At 44.1% G+C, this 14,787-nt stretch overlaps 1 protein-coding gene across 2 annotated transcripts in view; it reads right to left on the bottom strand.

Annotated features, from left to right (window-relative positions):
• The window catches only part of LOC144136733 (uncharacterized), a 101,850-nt gene extending 87,479 nt beyond the window's left edge, over positions 1-14,371 (bottom strand). For both annotated transcript variants that reach the window (XM_077669307.1, XM_077669309.1), the window contains exon 1: positions 14,242-14,371. In XM_077669307.1, coding sequence (XP_077525433.1) covers positions 14,242-14,290 — 49 coding nt within the window. In that variant the 5' untranslated portion in view covers positions 14,291-14,371. The remainder of the gene's footprint in view (positions 1-14,241) is intronic.
• Between the last annotated feature and the right edge of the window lie 416 nt (positions 14,372-14,787).

The raw sequence follows: 14,787 nt of genomic DNA, 5'->3' as shown, positions 1-14,787 counted from the left end.
CCCCACACAAAAAAACAGATAATCAGCCCCTCCTCACATCACAAAGACCAATCTCAATACTCTGCGCATCCACAAAATCCCTCGAATACACAATTTTAAAACACATATCCGTCTTCGTAAACAATAGCGCAATAATCGACGCAAGACAACATTGTTTCCGTCGTGGTTTTCAACCCTAACGCAGTTCGTAGACGCAGTTCCCGAATTAACAAAACCTCTAGAAGCAAAGCCAAGTTGACTTCATATTTCTCGATTTTGAAAAAAGCACTCGACCGCGTCTCACACTCGTAGCTACTGCTGTAACTGAAACCTTTGCTAAAAAACAATAATTCACTTAATTGGATTCAAGCATCCTTGTCAGTACAGAAACATTGTGTTCAAGTAAATGATGCAGCTTCGACATCCGTAAAAGTGCATTCTGGCATTCGACAACGATAATTATTAAAAGCGTTCTTCTTTCTAGTTCCATTATCAGTGACACACGTGTCAAAATCAAGCTTTTTGCAGATAACGACATTGTGTACCATGAAATACGCATCACCATCAGTGGCATACGCTTTAAGATCAAGGTTTTTGGATATGACTGCATTGTGTACTATGAGTTACGCAATTATGATCAGGTAGTTTTAAACACCTCGCTATCTACAATACAAACTTGGTGCTCGAGATCGCAGATTAACTGTTGCGATGACTATAACTCGCAAAGTGCCGCCGCGGTGGATGAGTGGTTATGGTGCTCTGCTGCTGGCACGAGAGACGCTGATTCGATCCCGGCCGCAGTGGTTAAATCTTGATGGAGGCGAAATTCTAGAGGCCCGTTATTGTGCGATGTCAGTGCGCGTTAAACAACCCCACGTGTTCGAAATTTTAGGAGCCCTTCACTACGGCGCCTTTCATAGTCTAAGTCGCTTTGGAATTAACGTTAAACCCCCATAAACCAAACCAAACCTATAACTCGCAAGGTGAATCTCTTAACCTTTTTTATAGCACTAATGACCACTGTTTATCTATCGTGTCCAGGTACAAGTATTTGGGAGTACTAATTACATCAGACGTTATGTAGAACGTGCATTTAACACACAGTAGAATAAAGCAATGAAGAAACAAAGATTTTTTTAAAGGCAAACATTAGAAAATGCTTAACCTGAAATAAACATTTTGGCACACAAAACATTCATCCGACCCATTATAGAGTATGCTTCCATTGTCTGAGATGCACGGGCAAAAACTAAAGTCACTAAACTTGAGGACAGCTACAGAAAATCAGATTGATTAATTTTTCGATCATAAAGCTAGCGCACGTCCCTATCATCTCTTCAAGAAGCTGCAGAACTCGAAAATCTTGTATCAAGGCGTTATCAGGACGGATTGAATTTTGTTTCATTTTCCCTACTGCAGTAACTGAGAGATAGGCAAAAAAATTATAGATTCTACCGAGTAGCCTCAGCTCCACATGCTCGTATCACACCAAAAAAAAAAAAAAAAAGGTTTGAGGTTTTTCGTGCAGGATCATTTTTTTCCCGTGTACGGTTTCTGAACGGAACCCACCACGCGCCAACATTGTTTATTGCCCAATGGTTTCATCATTCCAACGTGCACATGTGCATAAACAATAACTTTCATGTCCACCTCTCCCTGTCAGATCATTACGACTGTAACATTTGTCTGTGCTGTTTATTCTATACTTCATTCTGAAGTGCCTGGTACTTTGTTTGCTGTTCTTGAAATTCTTCAACTGTTTGAAATGTCCCCTCCTGCCTAAGAAATGGTAATAAGGCTGGCAGTACTTGTAAAATAAACAAAATAAAATGTAGTAATTGGTATTGATATCGAAGCGTTCACCGAAGGCTCAAAACTTGTCTGGGGTGAAAATATTTAAAGTGTGCAGTATATTAAAGACAAGCACTATATCCATGTCCTTCTCGGTTTAGTCGAATGTTCCAGGATGTTTTTTAGGGGACAGCTGATAGGCCGAACTGCCTCTTACTCGTTTATTCCAGAACGACGTTTTCTTTACATGAAGCATTTACAAGGTTCTTACGAGGCGGAATCGTGAAGATTTTCCAGTATTTATCGGAAGCGTTTCCCTTCAGCTTTAGCATCGCTCGTTTCTGCGAAGCATTTTTTCTAGAAAGGTCGCTGTGTTCTAACAAATGTACAAAAATGTGAATGACGCCGTCTCCCGGCGCATAACTATTTTCACTTAGCGATAGGGCTGTATTTTTGTTTCTGGGAAAATTCTACACTTACGAGGCACGCTTTTCTCAAACTTACGTACGGTTGTTCATGCCACCGATAAATTGTTCTGAATCGGAGCAATTACCAAAGTATACATCTTGTTCCAGCAGCTCGAAGGAGGTCACTTTACATTAAATTCGCCGGTTTCAGCAGCGGAAGCATTTTCCAAGATATAGATGTCACAGGTGACCGTAGGTTTCAGTTGCATTACAGACACACAAAAAAACATACAATTTTCCGGCGTCTTTCAGAGGGAGTGCGAAGACAGTTTTACGCTCTGCAACTGCCGAAGCAGGCGTTTCATTCCTTCGCCAATTTAGGCCGAGTAAACAGCTGCTGAAGAGAGTATAATAGCTTGTTCACACTTTATGAAAGTGTGCCAGTTCTCAGAGTGCACAATAAAACGGTAACCGGTACACGGTAAGCAATAACGGCTATCCTAGATGAAACCATGCAATATTGTGCACCTATGAGCATCCGCCCTAGCGATCACTACCTGCCTGCATATATCTCACCGCGAAGTTTTCATTAGACAACGCGCTATGAAACTAGAGAAGCCACAGCGCGCCCCGTTTACTACGGTCCGCATTTGTACCTGCAAAAAAGTATATTCATGCTTCCTCGTAGGCATACAAAAACAAAACAAACTAAGGCACAGGAAAAACAAAAGAGGCTAAAACAAACGACGGTAGCAGAAAAAATATTCATTGCCTTATATAGTTGGCTGAAGTATCGGCGAGTTGAATGATGAGATTGTAATTCACAGTTTGTTGAGAAGTGGGTCGTTACAATAACCATCCAACTCGTCACTCATGGACAGACGTGAGCAGACTTCGATAGAGCGGACGCGCGTTCTTTTTCGGAGCAATGAAAGCGAAGTTTTTAAAGTAGTGGCTGGCGCCAAAATTTCTTGTGCTCAAACGCTGCCACACGCCTGTAAGGACAACAATGGCACAAGCGCAGGGCCCTTTCTTTGTCCGGTAGTTCACCATTCCACCAGACAAGTCTGCTCACGTCTGAACACTGTACCGAAGGGATCGAGTTAAGAGGAAAATGGTCTAAACCACCTGCAGGATGCGCAGCAGCTTCGTATAACCACTTCATACAGGGCGCATTAGCAACAGAGCACTTCTCTTTGCTTGATATTAAGTTGACATTTATTTTTTATGTTTATAACAAATAACACACCGAGGTGTAAAAAGTTCCGGGAATATAATAAATCGTTACAAATATCATTAAGGATGCACAAGAGACGACGGCCATGTAAGTAAGGCACGATATAACGCTAAGATAGTGCGCACAACAAGAATAAATGCATCGTGCCAGTTTCTAGCAGCTTGAAGAACGAAGCAAACGCAGGCCATTGTTGCATGTACTCTCTTACGAGAGCCGGAAACAGCCAAGAAAACGGCGGCCATCGCAAACGCTGCCAGTGGGGCGACGTCCTGACGTAACGACAGGCAACTTATAGCTTTACTTTGAACACCATCAGAACACTGACATTTTCTCTCGTCTCACCTGCCAAAAAGAAAACGACGACAAGAGGTTCGTTTCTGGCAACGCATTCATTATTATAGAACTTTTTCAAGCACGCTTCTAAGAAGACAGGGCTGCTGCGCGACCTGGCAGAGTCGTTATTCAAACGGGATTTGGTGCCCTGTACCCTAAGGTGTCCCGACAAACGCCGCTACAAGCAACTTGAGAGGAGAAAAAAAAAACTGAAGAAACAACGTCGAGCCCCGGCGCGTCCCTTTTCATTAGACTCAACAAGAGACGACGCGAAAGCTAAGTTTAATTTGCGTCGATTAAGCGATTCTGAGGCCACAAAGAAAAGAGCTAAGAAGGAGGAAACAAAAAGAACGGGTGATAAAGAGAAAGCTTGCTAATGAGTCTCACGAGCCGCGTCCCTCCACTAACGTCGACACTTCCTAAGCTGCCGCAAACCATTAAAAGTTTGTCGGCCGGACAAAGTTGAAAACCTACTTGGAAGGATAGTAGGAACTAGACAGCCCTGCAACATTGAACTATAATTGCGCACTAGACACAAGAATAACTGTGTTTCACAACAAAGGAAAAAAAAAAGTCTGCTTGTCATGTTTATTCAAATCGAGCGCACGAATATTGAAACCACTAATGCTAAACGGGAACAAATTATCTTAGCGCAAAAACGGTGGGAGCTAACTGTTTAGGATTTGGAAACTGGGGAAGAGCGAAATTTTTAAAGCTCGTTTGCTTTGTCTAGGAGGAATTACGAATTTTTTTGTCAGCTCAACTTTTAAGAGCGCGAGCTACTGTTTAATAAATTTTCGCTGGAGGTTTACGTATAAACGCGCACATAAACAGGAACAGCTTAATAGTATTTCAGCGGTATTAATTCAGGCAGAAAGAGCATTGTGTAGCATGGGACCCTTTCACGGGTACACTCATTGACAAGTTAGAAAGGGTACAGAAACGTGCTGCAATGTTTCTGACTGGGAATTATAATTTTCATATAAAGAGCTCAGAACTTCCCGACCGTATTGGGTGGAAGACTTTGGCAACCCGAAGAAAAATTTGCAGGCTGAAGTTCTTGCATAGCATTTACAATGATTGTACCGGTATTAATAAAAACACTTAATTAAAGCAGCCATCTTACATTTCGGAGAGACTAGACAACACAAAAATGATTAAGAGTTATCAATGCCGCATTAATGTATTTAGGTATTCGTTTTTCCCTAACACAATTCTGGGCTGGAATAACCTTGAGAAGGATGTGGTTTGTGCACCTTATTTCCAAAGTGCTGTTGAAATGGTGATCTGATGTATTTCTTCTAGGTCTCGTACATTTTAGCAGAGCTGTGCCGATCTATATTACGTATTTTTTTAGTCTACTTATAGTATTGTTGTTACCTTGCTGACATGTTTCCCAATATCTTCTTTGCATGTGTTATTGTATGCAGCTATATCCCCCTACAATAATGCCTCATAGGCGCTTTAGGTACTTGCAATAAATAAATAAATAAATAAATAAATAAATAAATAAATAAATAAATAAATAAATAAATAAAGAGATTAAACCTCGCCGCAAGATAAGCTTACGAGAGATCTGGCTTCACCTGCTCACTCTAAAGCCGTCCATTCGTATGTCGTTCCTCTTTGCGTTCCATATCCTTGCAGCTTCGGAAACGCAGTTTTCATAATAACTGACCATTACAGTGTTTCGAGCGACTGAATATGTTGTTAAAGAGTTACAGAAAGCGTACAAAAAGCTAACTGCATAAATCGTCTACAGGTCGCTTATTTGTTGAGTTGGGCAGAGTTTTAATGTTTTTTTTATGGCCTACGTCGGAGTGAATTTCACGAAATAAATTTCACCAGCGTTTTCACCAGCATAAGCTTTCAGCGCTTGTCAAAATGCACTTTAGATACAATGCGCTCATTTCTGCCTATAAATCTCAAAGACAAAAAAATATCAGCTCCCGCTTTGTAGCTCACTTTCGATGTTGCTTTCCTATAGGTAACTGGCGCTCTTGTACATGACGGGTGTTCTAGCGGAGCCCGTAGAAATGTCTAAAAAATAAGCTTTTGAGGAATTAAGATGTCTTTTGTGCTATATAGTAACTCAATTAATACATGTGATAAATTCCCTGGAGCATGTGTCGCTTACTGGTGGTGGGCGTTACTACTGGCATTTAACGGCTGTGCATTTTTTTTAATAGCGCGCGAATTGGGAAGAATTTGTTCAACCACAGCTCCCACTGCAGTCCCGGTTTCTAACGATTTCGAGACATGATATGGCTACAACCATAGGGAAGCGACAAGCCTCAAATTCCAGCAGGGTACCTGATTGCTATAAATTCGGCTAGCCAGCTTGCAGTTCACATCATTCAGCAGTAATCTGGCGCTTGAAACGGCTTGTATTACTATGCCGAAAAATGCATCTTTATTCCTCAAAAACCTATTTTTAAAAATTAGAGGTGGGCTTCGCTGAAATACACATCACATTATAATAACCCCTCATACCGTTTCCATGTGCTAATAATCTTCTACCTTCTCTCCCTTGAGCTGTAGAAGGAATATAGGCTGACTAGAAGCAGTAGACTGACTACCTGTGATGGAAGCCACCGTGGAGCACAAGTTAAATCAGATAACTAAGAGTCACGTGACCCTGTGACGTCATAACAACCTGCCCACGGTGGCAGTTCCAAAATGATTGGAGGTGAGAGGTTGCTCCGGAAGATAAACCCGGGTCTCGAAAGCGACACCGGTAGCACCTGCCATCGCAGGACAGTGGTGCCTCGCTTAACCGCTGCACCACTGCGTCAGGTGTGGTATCAGCGCTGTATGAATGTCAAGTCGATAACGACCAATTCCGCATGCAGGGGCATTAACCCAATAACGCTTTTGCGTCATACCCTTAAGGCGGCGATAAAGTCTCCCCTCCAGTTTTAGCGCGCTAGCACTGAGGCCGTTTCTCACCGATTTCGTCTATTTTTGTCTCAAGACCGCTCGAACTTTAAAACTGGGTCTCGAAGTGAAAAACGAAGTGCTAGCGCACCAAATCCGCATTTGGCCTAACCACGCTAAATCGTCTTTCATTTTTCTCACCAGTTCGCTTTGTCAACGCAATATTTCTTGCGAGGAAGAGGGTGAGAAACTTTTCACGCTCCAAATTTCAAATCAAGGTCTTTCATGCAGTTCAGTAGACGCTCCACAATTCGTATCAAAGCCGAAGCATAGTTCTGCCGCGAAGGGTCGTCAGAACTGCTATGCTGGCTGGTATCCACAAAGGTGCAGCAAATGCTTGCCAAGTGCACAGAGAGAGAATCCTTTAGATTAGAGTTAGATTAGCCGACAATCAACCTATACATGTGCGTTTATATGAAAGAAAAGATATGAAATAAATACAGCCCAGCATCTAATAGTGTACACGCTTAAGATAGCTCTTTTCAGGTTTCTGTGTACAGTTTGGATGTATGCAGATGCAATCAGTTTAATGTTTTTTAAACATGGCGTGGTCAGATATCACTGCGTTATTTGTTCTCTGCGATCAAACGTTCAGGCTTGTTCTCATGTCGATAAGAATTCAAGAAAGCTGTACTGACACCTATGGAAGAAGCTGAAGATGTTGCTTTACCAAACGCCTCTGTGTATGCTCAATCGTTTGCGTTCCTTATCTACTCTATTCATATGAGCAGGAATACCTGATAGCCCCTGAGAAGAGGAAACCTGAAAACCTTCAAGGCAATTTTATTGTAGCGTTTGCTGTTTGCTACAAATCTTTCTATCCAAAAGGCCTAATTTTCACTAAAACAAACCCTGAAAATGTGTTTTAATTCGTACCCTACGCAATTCAGAAAAACAACAAAATTTAGAGAGAGAGAGAGAGAGAGAGAGAGAGAGAGAGAGAGAGAGAGAGAGAGAGAGAGAGAGAGAGAGAGAGAGAGAGAGAGAGAGAGGGTCAGACATTTTAAAAGAACAAATAGGTCTATCTTGCAGTTACAGGTTAAGGACAATCAAACTTCTGCACCAAACAAGATTTAATAAAAAAAATTAAACTCCATATCAATATTTCAAGTTATAAAACTTCTAAACAAAATTTAGAGAGAGAGGGTCAGACATTTTAAAAAAACAAATAGGTCTGTCTTGCAGTTACATGATAAGGACAATCAAACTTCTGCACGAAACAAGATTTAATAAAAAATTAAACTCAATATGAATCTATCAGGTTATAAAGCTGCTGAATAATACCACATGACATGCTGATAAACTATGAGCTGATGACAGTCACTGGTGAACTAATAGCAGCAAATGATGGTTTGTTTTCTTACGAGTAGTGTGGAATGCTGCACATCAGCTAGAGATTTCCGCTTTTTCGCTCTTCCATTCGCTGCCGATTTATGCGAAAATTCCTCGCAGCAATCTTTTAGTCGTACTGCCTAGGTCGCTAATCATTAGAATCTTACAAATAAAAGTTGCCTCTAGGTTATGGGGTGCGCCATGGATGGTCACGGGATAAATTTAGACAATCTCAAGTTTCTCCAAAGCAATTCATTAACCGAGGGTACATCGAATCATCAGCTTTCTTAGAACTGCTTAGTGGAGAAGTAATTAAAAGAGAATACAGCGGTTGAAATTTAAGCTGGACGGCTTCCGGTTTGTATAAGCAGTTGGCAGCAGATACTTCTCTATTACCATCTCCGCCGCTGTTATCAAGTCGTTGCTCGCGTATTGCAGCAGTACACCGTTTTCATTTCTTAGTAATGTAACTACCGCAAAATGTTGAACCACAAAATGTTTAGCTGCCTTCATATAAGCAAGACGAACGGTGAGTTATTAGACTGTTTTAACTCCCTATTACACTGTCTGCTACCATCCTCCACCGGTGAAGCTCTGACGAACCTTGTAAGCCCTTGCTCAACTCTGATCCTGTTATCACACGAACCGTGAGTATCACGACGAAAAAGCCGAAAAGAAATGAGGGAATGATTTCAAGAAAGTAAGATGAGAAATATATTTCAAGGCGAAAAGAAGCGATTACAAGCGAGAAAAAGTGTAACCTATTGACACTTCAGTCTTGACGTTCCCCCTTGCAAGAGTAAATGTGTCCCGACTCGTGTGCGCAGTTCCGAAGATCCCACTCTCCGCATGAGCACTTCCGCCGTCTACCCTCCAGGGGCGCCTGCAGTTTTCATCAATCTGCCCAAAGAGGATTAAAGTAAAACCTTTAATCCAGCCCCCGATCTTTCGCGCTTCAAATCAAGTCGACAAAGAAAAAATAAGGCTGAATTAAAAGAAGGCGAAAGTTCGCTAAAAACAAGCTTTTTAATCTCACTCCCGCACGCCCTCGGCTCTCGCAGTCAGTAATCTGCCGTCTTTCTTGACACCAGATATATGAAAACAGAGTGTTCTCCTGTAGGCGCGAAGGGTACCGGGACCGCGTTGGATATTGCGAAATATTTTTGCTATTTATAGGACGTGCAAGTGAACAAAGTGGCCTTATTTTGGGAACAGACACCTTGTATATTTACGGCAATATATCCAACTTTAAGGGTAGTCAAAATTTCAAAGTGGTTTACGCCCGAAGTTCGAGAGAAATGTTAGAGAATTCATGCCCTCGAGTAGTCTCTTTTCAGTGATCCCTTATCTTCCCGCATCTACCACTTTTACGTCACCGCTGAAGTTTTCGTTGTGGTTTCGAGAACATTAGGAGAGTTAGAAAAAATTCATCATTTGCCAGGGATGTTCTTATCTATAATGGGAGTGGGCAATATATCTGGGAGAGGGGCACGGTGTAAATAAGCGCAACTGGCCAGAAGCAAAATAACACGCGTGTGCGATGCCTATACGGGTGTTTTTTTAAAGCCTCTTCCATTTCTCACTTCTTCTTTCGTTTCATCAGTGCAGGAATGCAATCATAATAATGAGACCATGTCATTCAATCAATTATAATAGTTTTCTTCTGATATTCCTAAAATCTATGCCATAGTTGCCCACTGCTTAGCCGTCCGTCAGCGTCTTCCTTTCACTCCGGCATTGAAGGCGCCCATCAGGAGACTCCATTTTGTTACATTATTGATTTGACGCCTTTAGAAATTCCTTCAACCGTTTCGTCCTGTCTACTTCATATCGTTGAATAAGCCTGCGGTGCCTTAAATCTGTACCTTTTATTATGCTTCACTACGATTACCGCCCCCGTCTAGCTGATTCAGAAGAGTTCCTCAATGCTGCTTGCCATGCCCGACAAGGTAGTTACGGTGCGCTAAACTCCCTAATGCCTCTCGCCTGTCATACACGTCTGCGCTTATGCCTCCCGAGGCTCGCTCCCTCTGCACGTGGCTTACCGAGACCTCTTCTTTTCCGCTAAAAGTTATCCGGTCACTGCGGGGCCGAGCTGACTTCTCCCTCCCCGGAGACAGGAAAGTGAGATGCCGCGGACAACGCTGAGCCTAACCCGATAAGGAAAAAGCAGGCAAGAGAGAAACAACACGACGTTGCCGCGCCACCAAGGCCACGCTTGAACGGTGGGGGAGTAGGTGCCTCGCCGTACAGGGGGCAGCCATCTCACCCACACGTGTACTGCGCAGCGGAGGTAGCGGTCAAAAAGCAAAAAAAGCAAACTAAAAGGAACCAATAGTGCAAAGGGAATGGAGGAAGCGAAGGAGAGGGTTACGCGGGAGCAATCGGCCGGGGGTCGCCTCGAGTGAATATTTTATCCCAATCTTGTTAGGAGCCACACACACGTGCTTGCTCCCACCGCTACTGGGACCGGAGGCAAGAGGCCCGGCAAATGATTAGAATTTGAAAACAGACCTCCCCTCCCCCCTCGACCCAAGGGGGACAAACACAAACAAGAGGCAAAGGGAACAAACTGTTTCCGACCGAAAAGCATTTCCACGAGCACTTGCCCTCCCTCTTTCACTGGAGCCTCTCTGTCTCGAACTCGAGTCCGCCTTCTATAGCGGTTCGGGACACGCAGAAACGAGCAACGACCCTCGACTCCCGCAGAGAGGAGACTCGCGGTTTCCTCTGCGGCTTCGGGAGCAAAAAGCCGCCGTCCACTGGGCCTATTGCAAGTGGTCCATTTCGAGAATGCCGGGGAACGAAGGGCGAGCAACGGGCTGCCTTTAAATGGAAGAATAAACAAGGAGATGGCTCCTCCGTTAGTTCCCTCTTTTCTTTCCGCATCGTGGTACCTTAAGGGCACCGCGCCTGCATGCATTATAGCGCGTACGGTCGACCGAGCCGATCAGAGGAACGTTAAGCGAAGTTGAACGTTGCGAAGGAGTCGCACCTTTGATTGGCTTCGATGCTAATTTAAATTTCCTCGCGGCCTCTGCGGCCCGAGCGTCTGCCTCCGGAGACTACATTCGGGCGCATGCGCTGGCTCCTCGCGAAGGCGAAATTGCGGTTCGGCGGGAGAATTTCATTTGGAGAAAGGAAACAAAGTTTCATTCTAACACTCTACTTTCGCGCTATGAACCAACTAGCTTGGATACAGATTCTTTTGTATATTTTTACTTTGCCTTGCGCAATTTTCGCGATGAAGTAAGACGTTGGAATAGAGATGGGCCGCCACCGTAGGAAAGCGATCGGGAGCGCTAGCTTGGAAGGAATTTTCGCAATAGCCTGCACCTCTGCGCCACTGGTGAGACGCGTCGCGCGCAAGTGTTAGGCATCTGCGAACGAGTTCCTGCGCGTGTGCTCCTTGTATGCATGCGCCTAAACTTCTGAGCAGAGTCACGAGATCACGGGTGCTCCTTGAAAACGCATCTTTTCGCACACTACATATGTAGCCTCAAATTGAGCTACGCAGCCTCATGATCTGCATGTGAGCACCTAAGCACGGCCGTCAATCTCATGTTGTACGCATTCTCACGGCTTCCCCACAGCTGCTACGTATTGTACGGTTTTTCTCCCTGGTGTGTTCGTGCGCATATGTTTTTGTGCGCACGTATGTAAAAAATTTTCGTCCCCTGCAAACGCAGTCTGAATTGACTTTAGTTAGTGTATTTCTAGGCAGCGAAAAATGGCCGGCGAAATACTGCGCGAAAGCACAGTTTTTTTTCATGTGAACACCACCACCACGTAATTGAAAGCGCGATTGAGGTGTCCGCAGACAGGAAGCAGTTATGCGCGTCGCCAGCTTTTTCATCGCCAATGACAATTTACCCAATGTACGCCGGCGGCTTGTGTTCCAGCGACTCGTTATGTTCCAGATACGCCAACGCGTATCGGTCCAGTGCCGTGTTTTTGCCACAACATTGTACACACCAACCGCATGTCGTGCACATCTCTCTGTCCCTACTGCCACATTGCTCAAAACGCAAATATTTGTCTGATGATATATTGTTTGATGAAGAACACGATGAGCAATGCACAGCGCTTGGGTATGTGCCTTCGCTTTTGAGGCAACAAGTACAACATGACCCATGTTCGGTTGCGGTGATACCCTAGAAATCTCGCTAAGTGGCCAGCGAAGCTGACCTGTTCGCTCTGTCGAGGGTTCGAATCTCAGTCACAAATATATATTTGATTTATTTTTGCTTATTTATTTCACTTAGCACAAACATACAAACATCACAAGATCTTGCTCGGGGTTTTCCTATCACAATAATGCTTTCGCAATAATATTTTATTGCTGGCAATAGTTCCTTGGCTGCTTGACGCGCTGAAATTTTGCACTGTTTAATTCATTGCCGCCTGATCATATGGAGTGAAAACGCGACATCTACCTAAGGGCCCTCTCGATTCTTAGCATTTAGCTGTGTGTCAATTGGCGCGAAGTAATTAAGGCCTCCTCGAGAGTTACCCTCTGGTTATGGCAGCAGGGCCTTTGTAAGTCCCTGCAATCTTCACCCAATTGATAAAAACGACGTCTCGCAGTCGGCTGTATAAACAACAAATTTGAAGAGGGGAAAAACGAATTGATTCATTATAAAATGTGGGTGGTGTCCGCGGAAGGAACCCAAAACCACCACACGAGCTGTGACCAGCAATAGGCTTGACTTGCGCCCAACGCTCACCCTGCAGCTCCCTGAAAGCCATTAACCTCGCTTTAGGTACGAATCATCTAATAATTAACCACTAGGTCGGTTAGCCTCATGAGTAGACGTGATTAGAGAGGACTAGCGCCATCAGTACCGCTGTTACTCAACCATGCTTCAAAAAAAAAAAAACTGTGTAAGCGAATAGTGTTTTTTTTTTTGCACGTGCGAAAAGCAAATGTTGTTACAGAAGTATATCTGAAGACAATAAGCTTTAAAAATGTTGATGTTTGAACGGAAGTCTAGTATTTTGCTCAAACACGAGAGTAAGAGAACTTCAAGCTGTCTAAAAAGGTTAGCGGTTTGTTAAACAAGTTCGAGGTATGAGAAAAATAGCGACCATTCTTGTGCGCCGCAGAAGGAAGGTACCACGTAAAGGTGTACGAAGACAACTTCTAACTACCATGCCTTCAACGATAACTCCTCTAAAGATACGACTGAAGAGCGTAGTTTCGGATTTGTTTTCCCTCTTCTTTCTCTAAAACTCAATTTCTCTGAAGTTTATAAAATTCGATCTATAATTAAAAATAATAATTAATTTTTTTCTCGAGCGCGAACTAAATATTGCTTTTAATACCACTCTTGCGTGCACTTAGAAGAGCATAAAATTTTGATAACTTTTTGCAGCTATAACAAAAAACACTGGCTATCGGGCTCACTAGAAACAAATTGATTCGCTTGACGGAACTGCCTGGTGAGTAGGCTTCAGCGCTAAACACAAACGCAGGATATTCTGATGCTATGGTAAAAAAAAAAAAATGAAGTGCACGGTGAACAACAATCTTAATCCCAGTGTCTGTTTCTCATAGGTGCGCCTAACGGCTCTACATGTTAACGATGATTAAGCAAGGTGTCAACGCGCGTTGACATTACAAAGGCACGGTGGGAGTTCTGCCAAAAAATAAAAAAATACGTGGAAATAGTATTTTTGAGAACCTCCCAAATCTCGCGCATTCGCAGAAGTTAATTTGAGAAGTTACACTCGCTGCTCTGAGTTTAAACAAAACAGCAATCTCTTAATCGTTGTACTAAACAAAAAAAAGCTGAGTTCTAAGGAATGTATTCTAGTTAAATTGGCTCTAAAGAAAGAAAAAAATACCAGAACTTTCATATCCATGCTATCCGAATCGACAGGAAACGACTTCACACAGCAAGATCAACTCTGACTCAATATCTGTAAAAGGCCAGGCATGCTAACATTCACACAGTAGTCTTAGCTGTATTCAGTGGATTGTCGTGCGAAGTTCATATTTGTATGAGTCAGCACAGCCTCACAAACTAGAGCCTGCAGTAGGAACTGCGCGCAGAGCACGAGTTCCATTAGCGCTTCATTTTAACCGCAATAATGTATGCGGTCACACTTTACCTCACGCGTTAGCGTTTGATCATGTATACGAGGCAGAGTGCACGTTTCTACATGTTAGCAAAACGCGGAAGTACCCAGCACAAAGACGACGGCCTTCGGCGTAAGACTCACCCGACTCGAGCACAGCCCAGACCACATAGAGGAAGGCGGCCGGCAACATGAAGCTCGGCGCGCGGGGAACAAGTGTCCGTATCCCGGCTCCGAAAGTGGCGCGGCGCGCGAACCTCGCGTGGCGAGCAGATTGGAGCGGAACTGACGGGGCAACTTCGCTTCCGTCGCCGCTTTTGCCCTCGCCCCGCGCACCCGTGTCCTCCTCCTCCTCTTCCCCCTCTCTTCCCGCCGCCTCCGCCGCACGAGGAGAGAGTGCGCGCCGCACTCCGGGCTCGTATCTGACAGCGCACCTGGTGGTCGGGCTCTAGACTTTTTATATCCCCGCAGATCGATACTTTGTACGGAACGCTACTCGAACAAGAGGCGTCTTCTCATCGCGGCCCGACGAAGACGCCTCGTCATCGGCGCGGACGGCCGTCCCGGCGAGCGCCTTCGGACCTCCGGCGCCGAGGCGAGCCATCTCGGATTCGCTGCTTGGACGGCGCGTTTCTTCAGAGTGACGTACGCGGACAGTGAGCGGTTCAGTGTGCCTTCTTTTTTTTTTTT

This window comes from Amblyomma americanum, chromosome 6 (genome assembly GCF_052857255.1).
Source record: "Amblyomma americanum isolate KBUSLIRL-KWMA chromosome 6, ASM5285725v1, whole genome shotgun sequence".
NCBI classification, from domain to species: Eukaryota; Metazoa; Arthropoda; class Arachnida; order Ixodida; family Ixodidae; genus Amblyomma; species Amblyomma americanum.
Note: the sequence above shows the minus strand (reverse complement) of the source record. Positions and strands in the feature narration are given on the sequence as shown.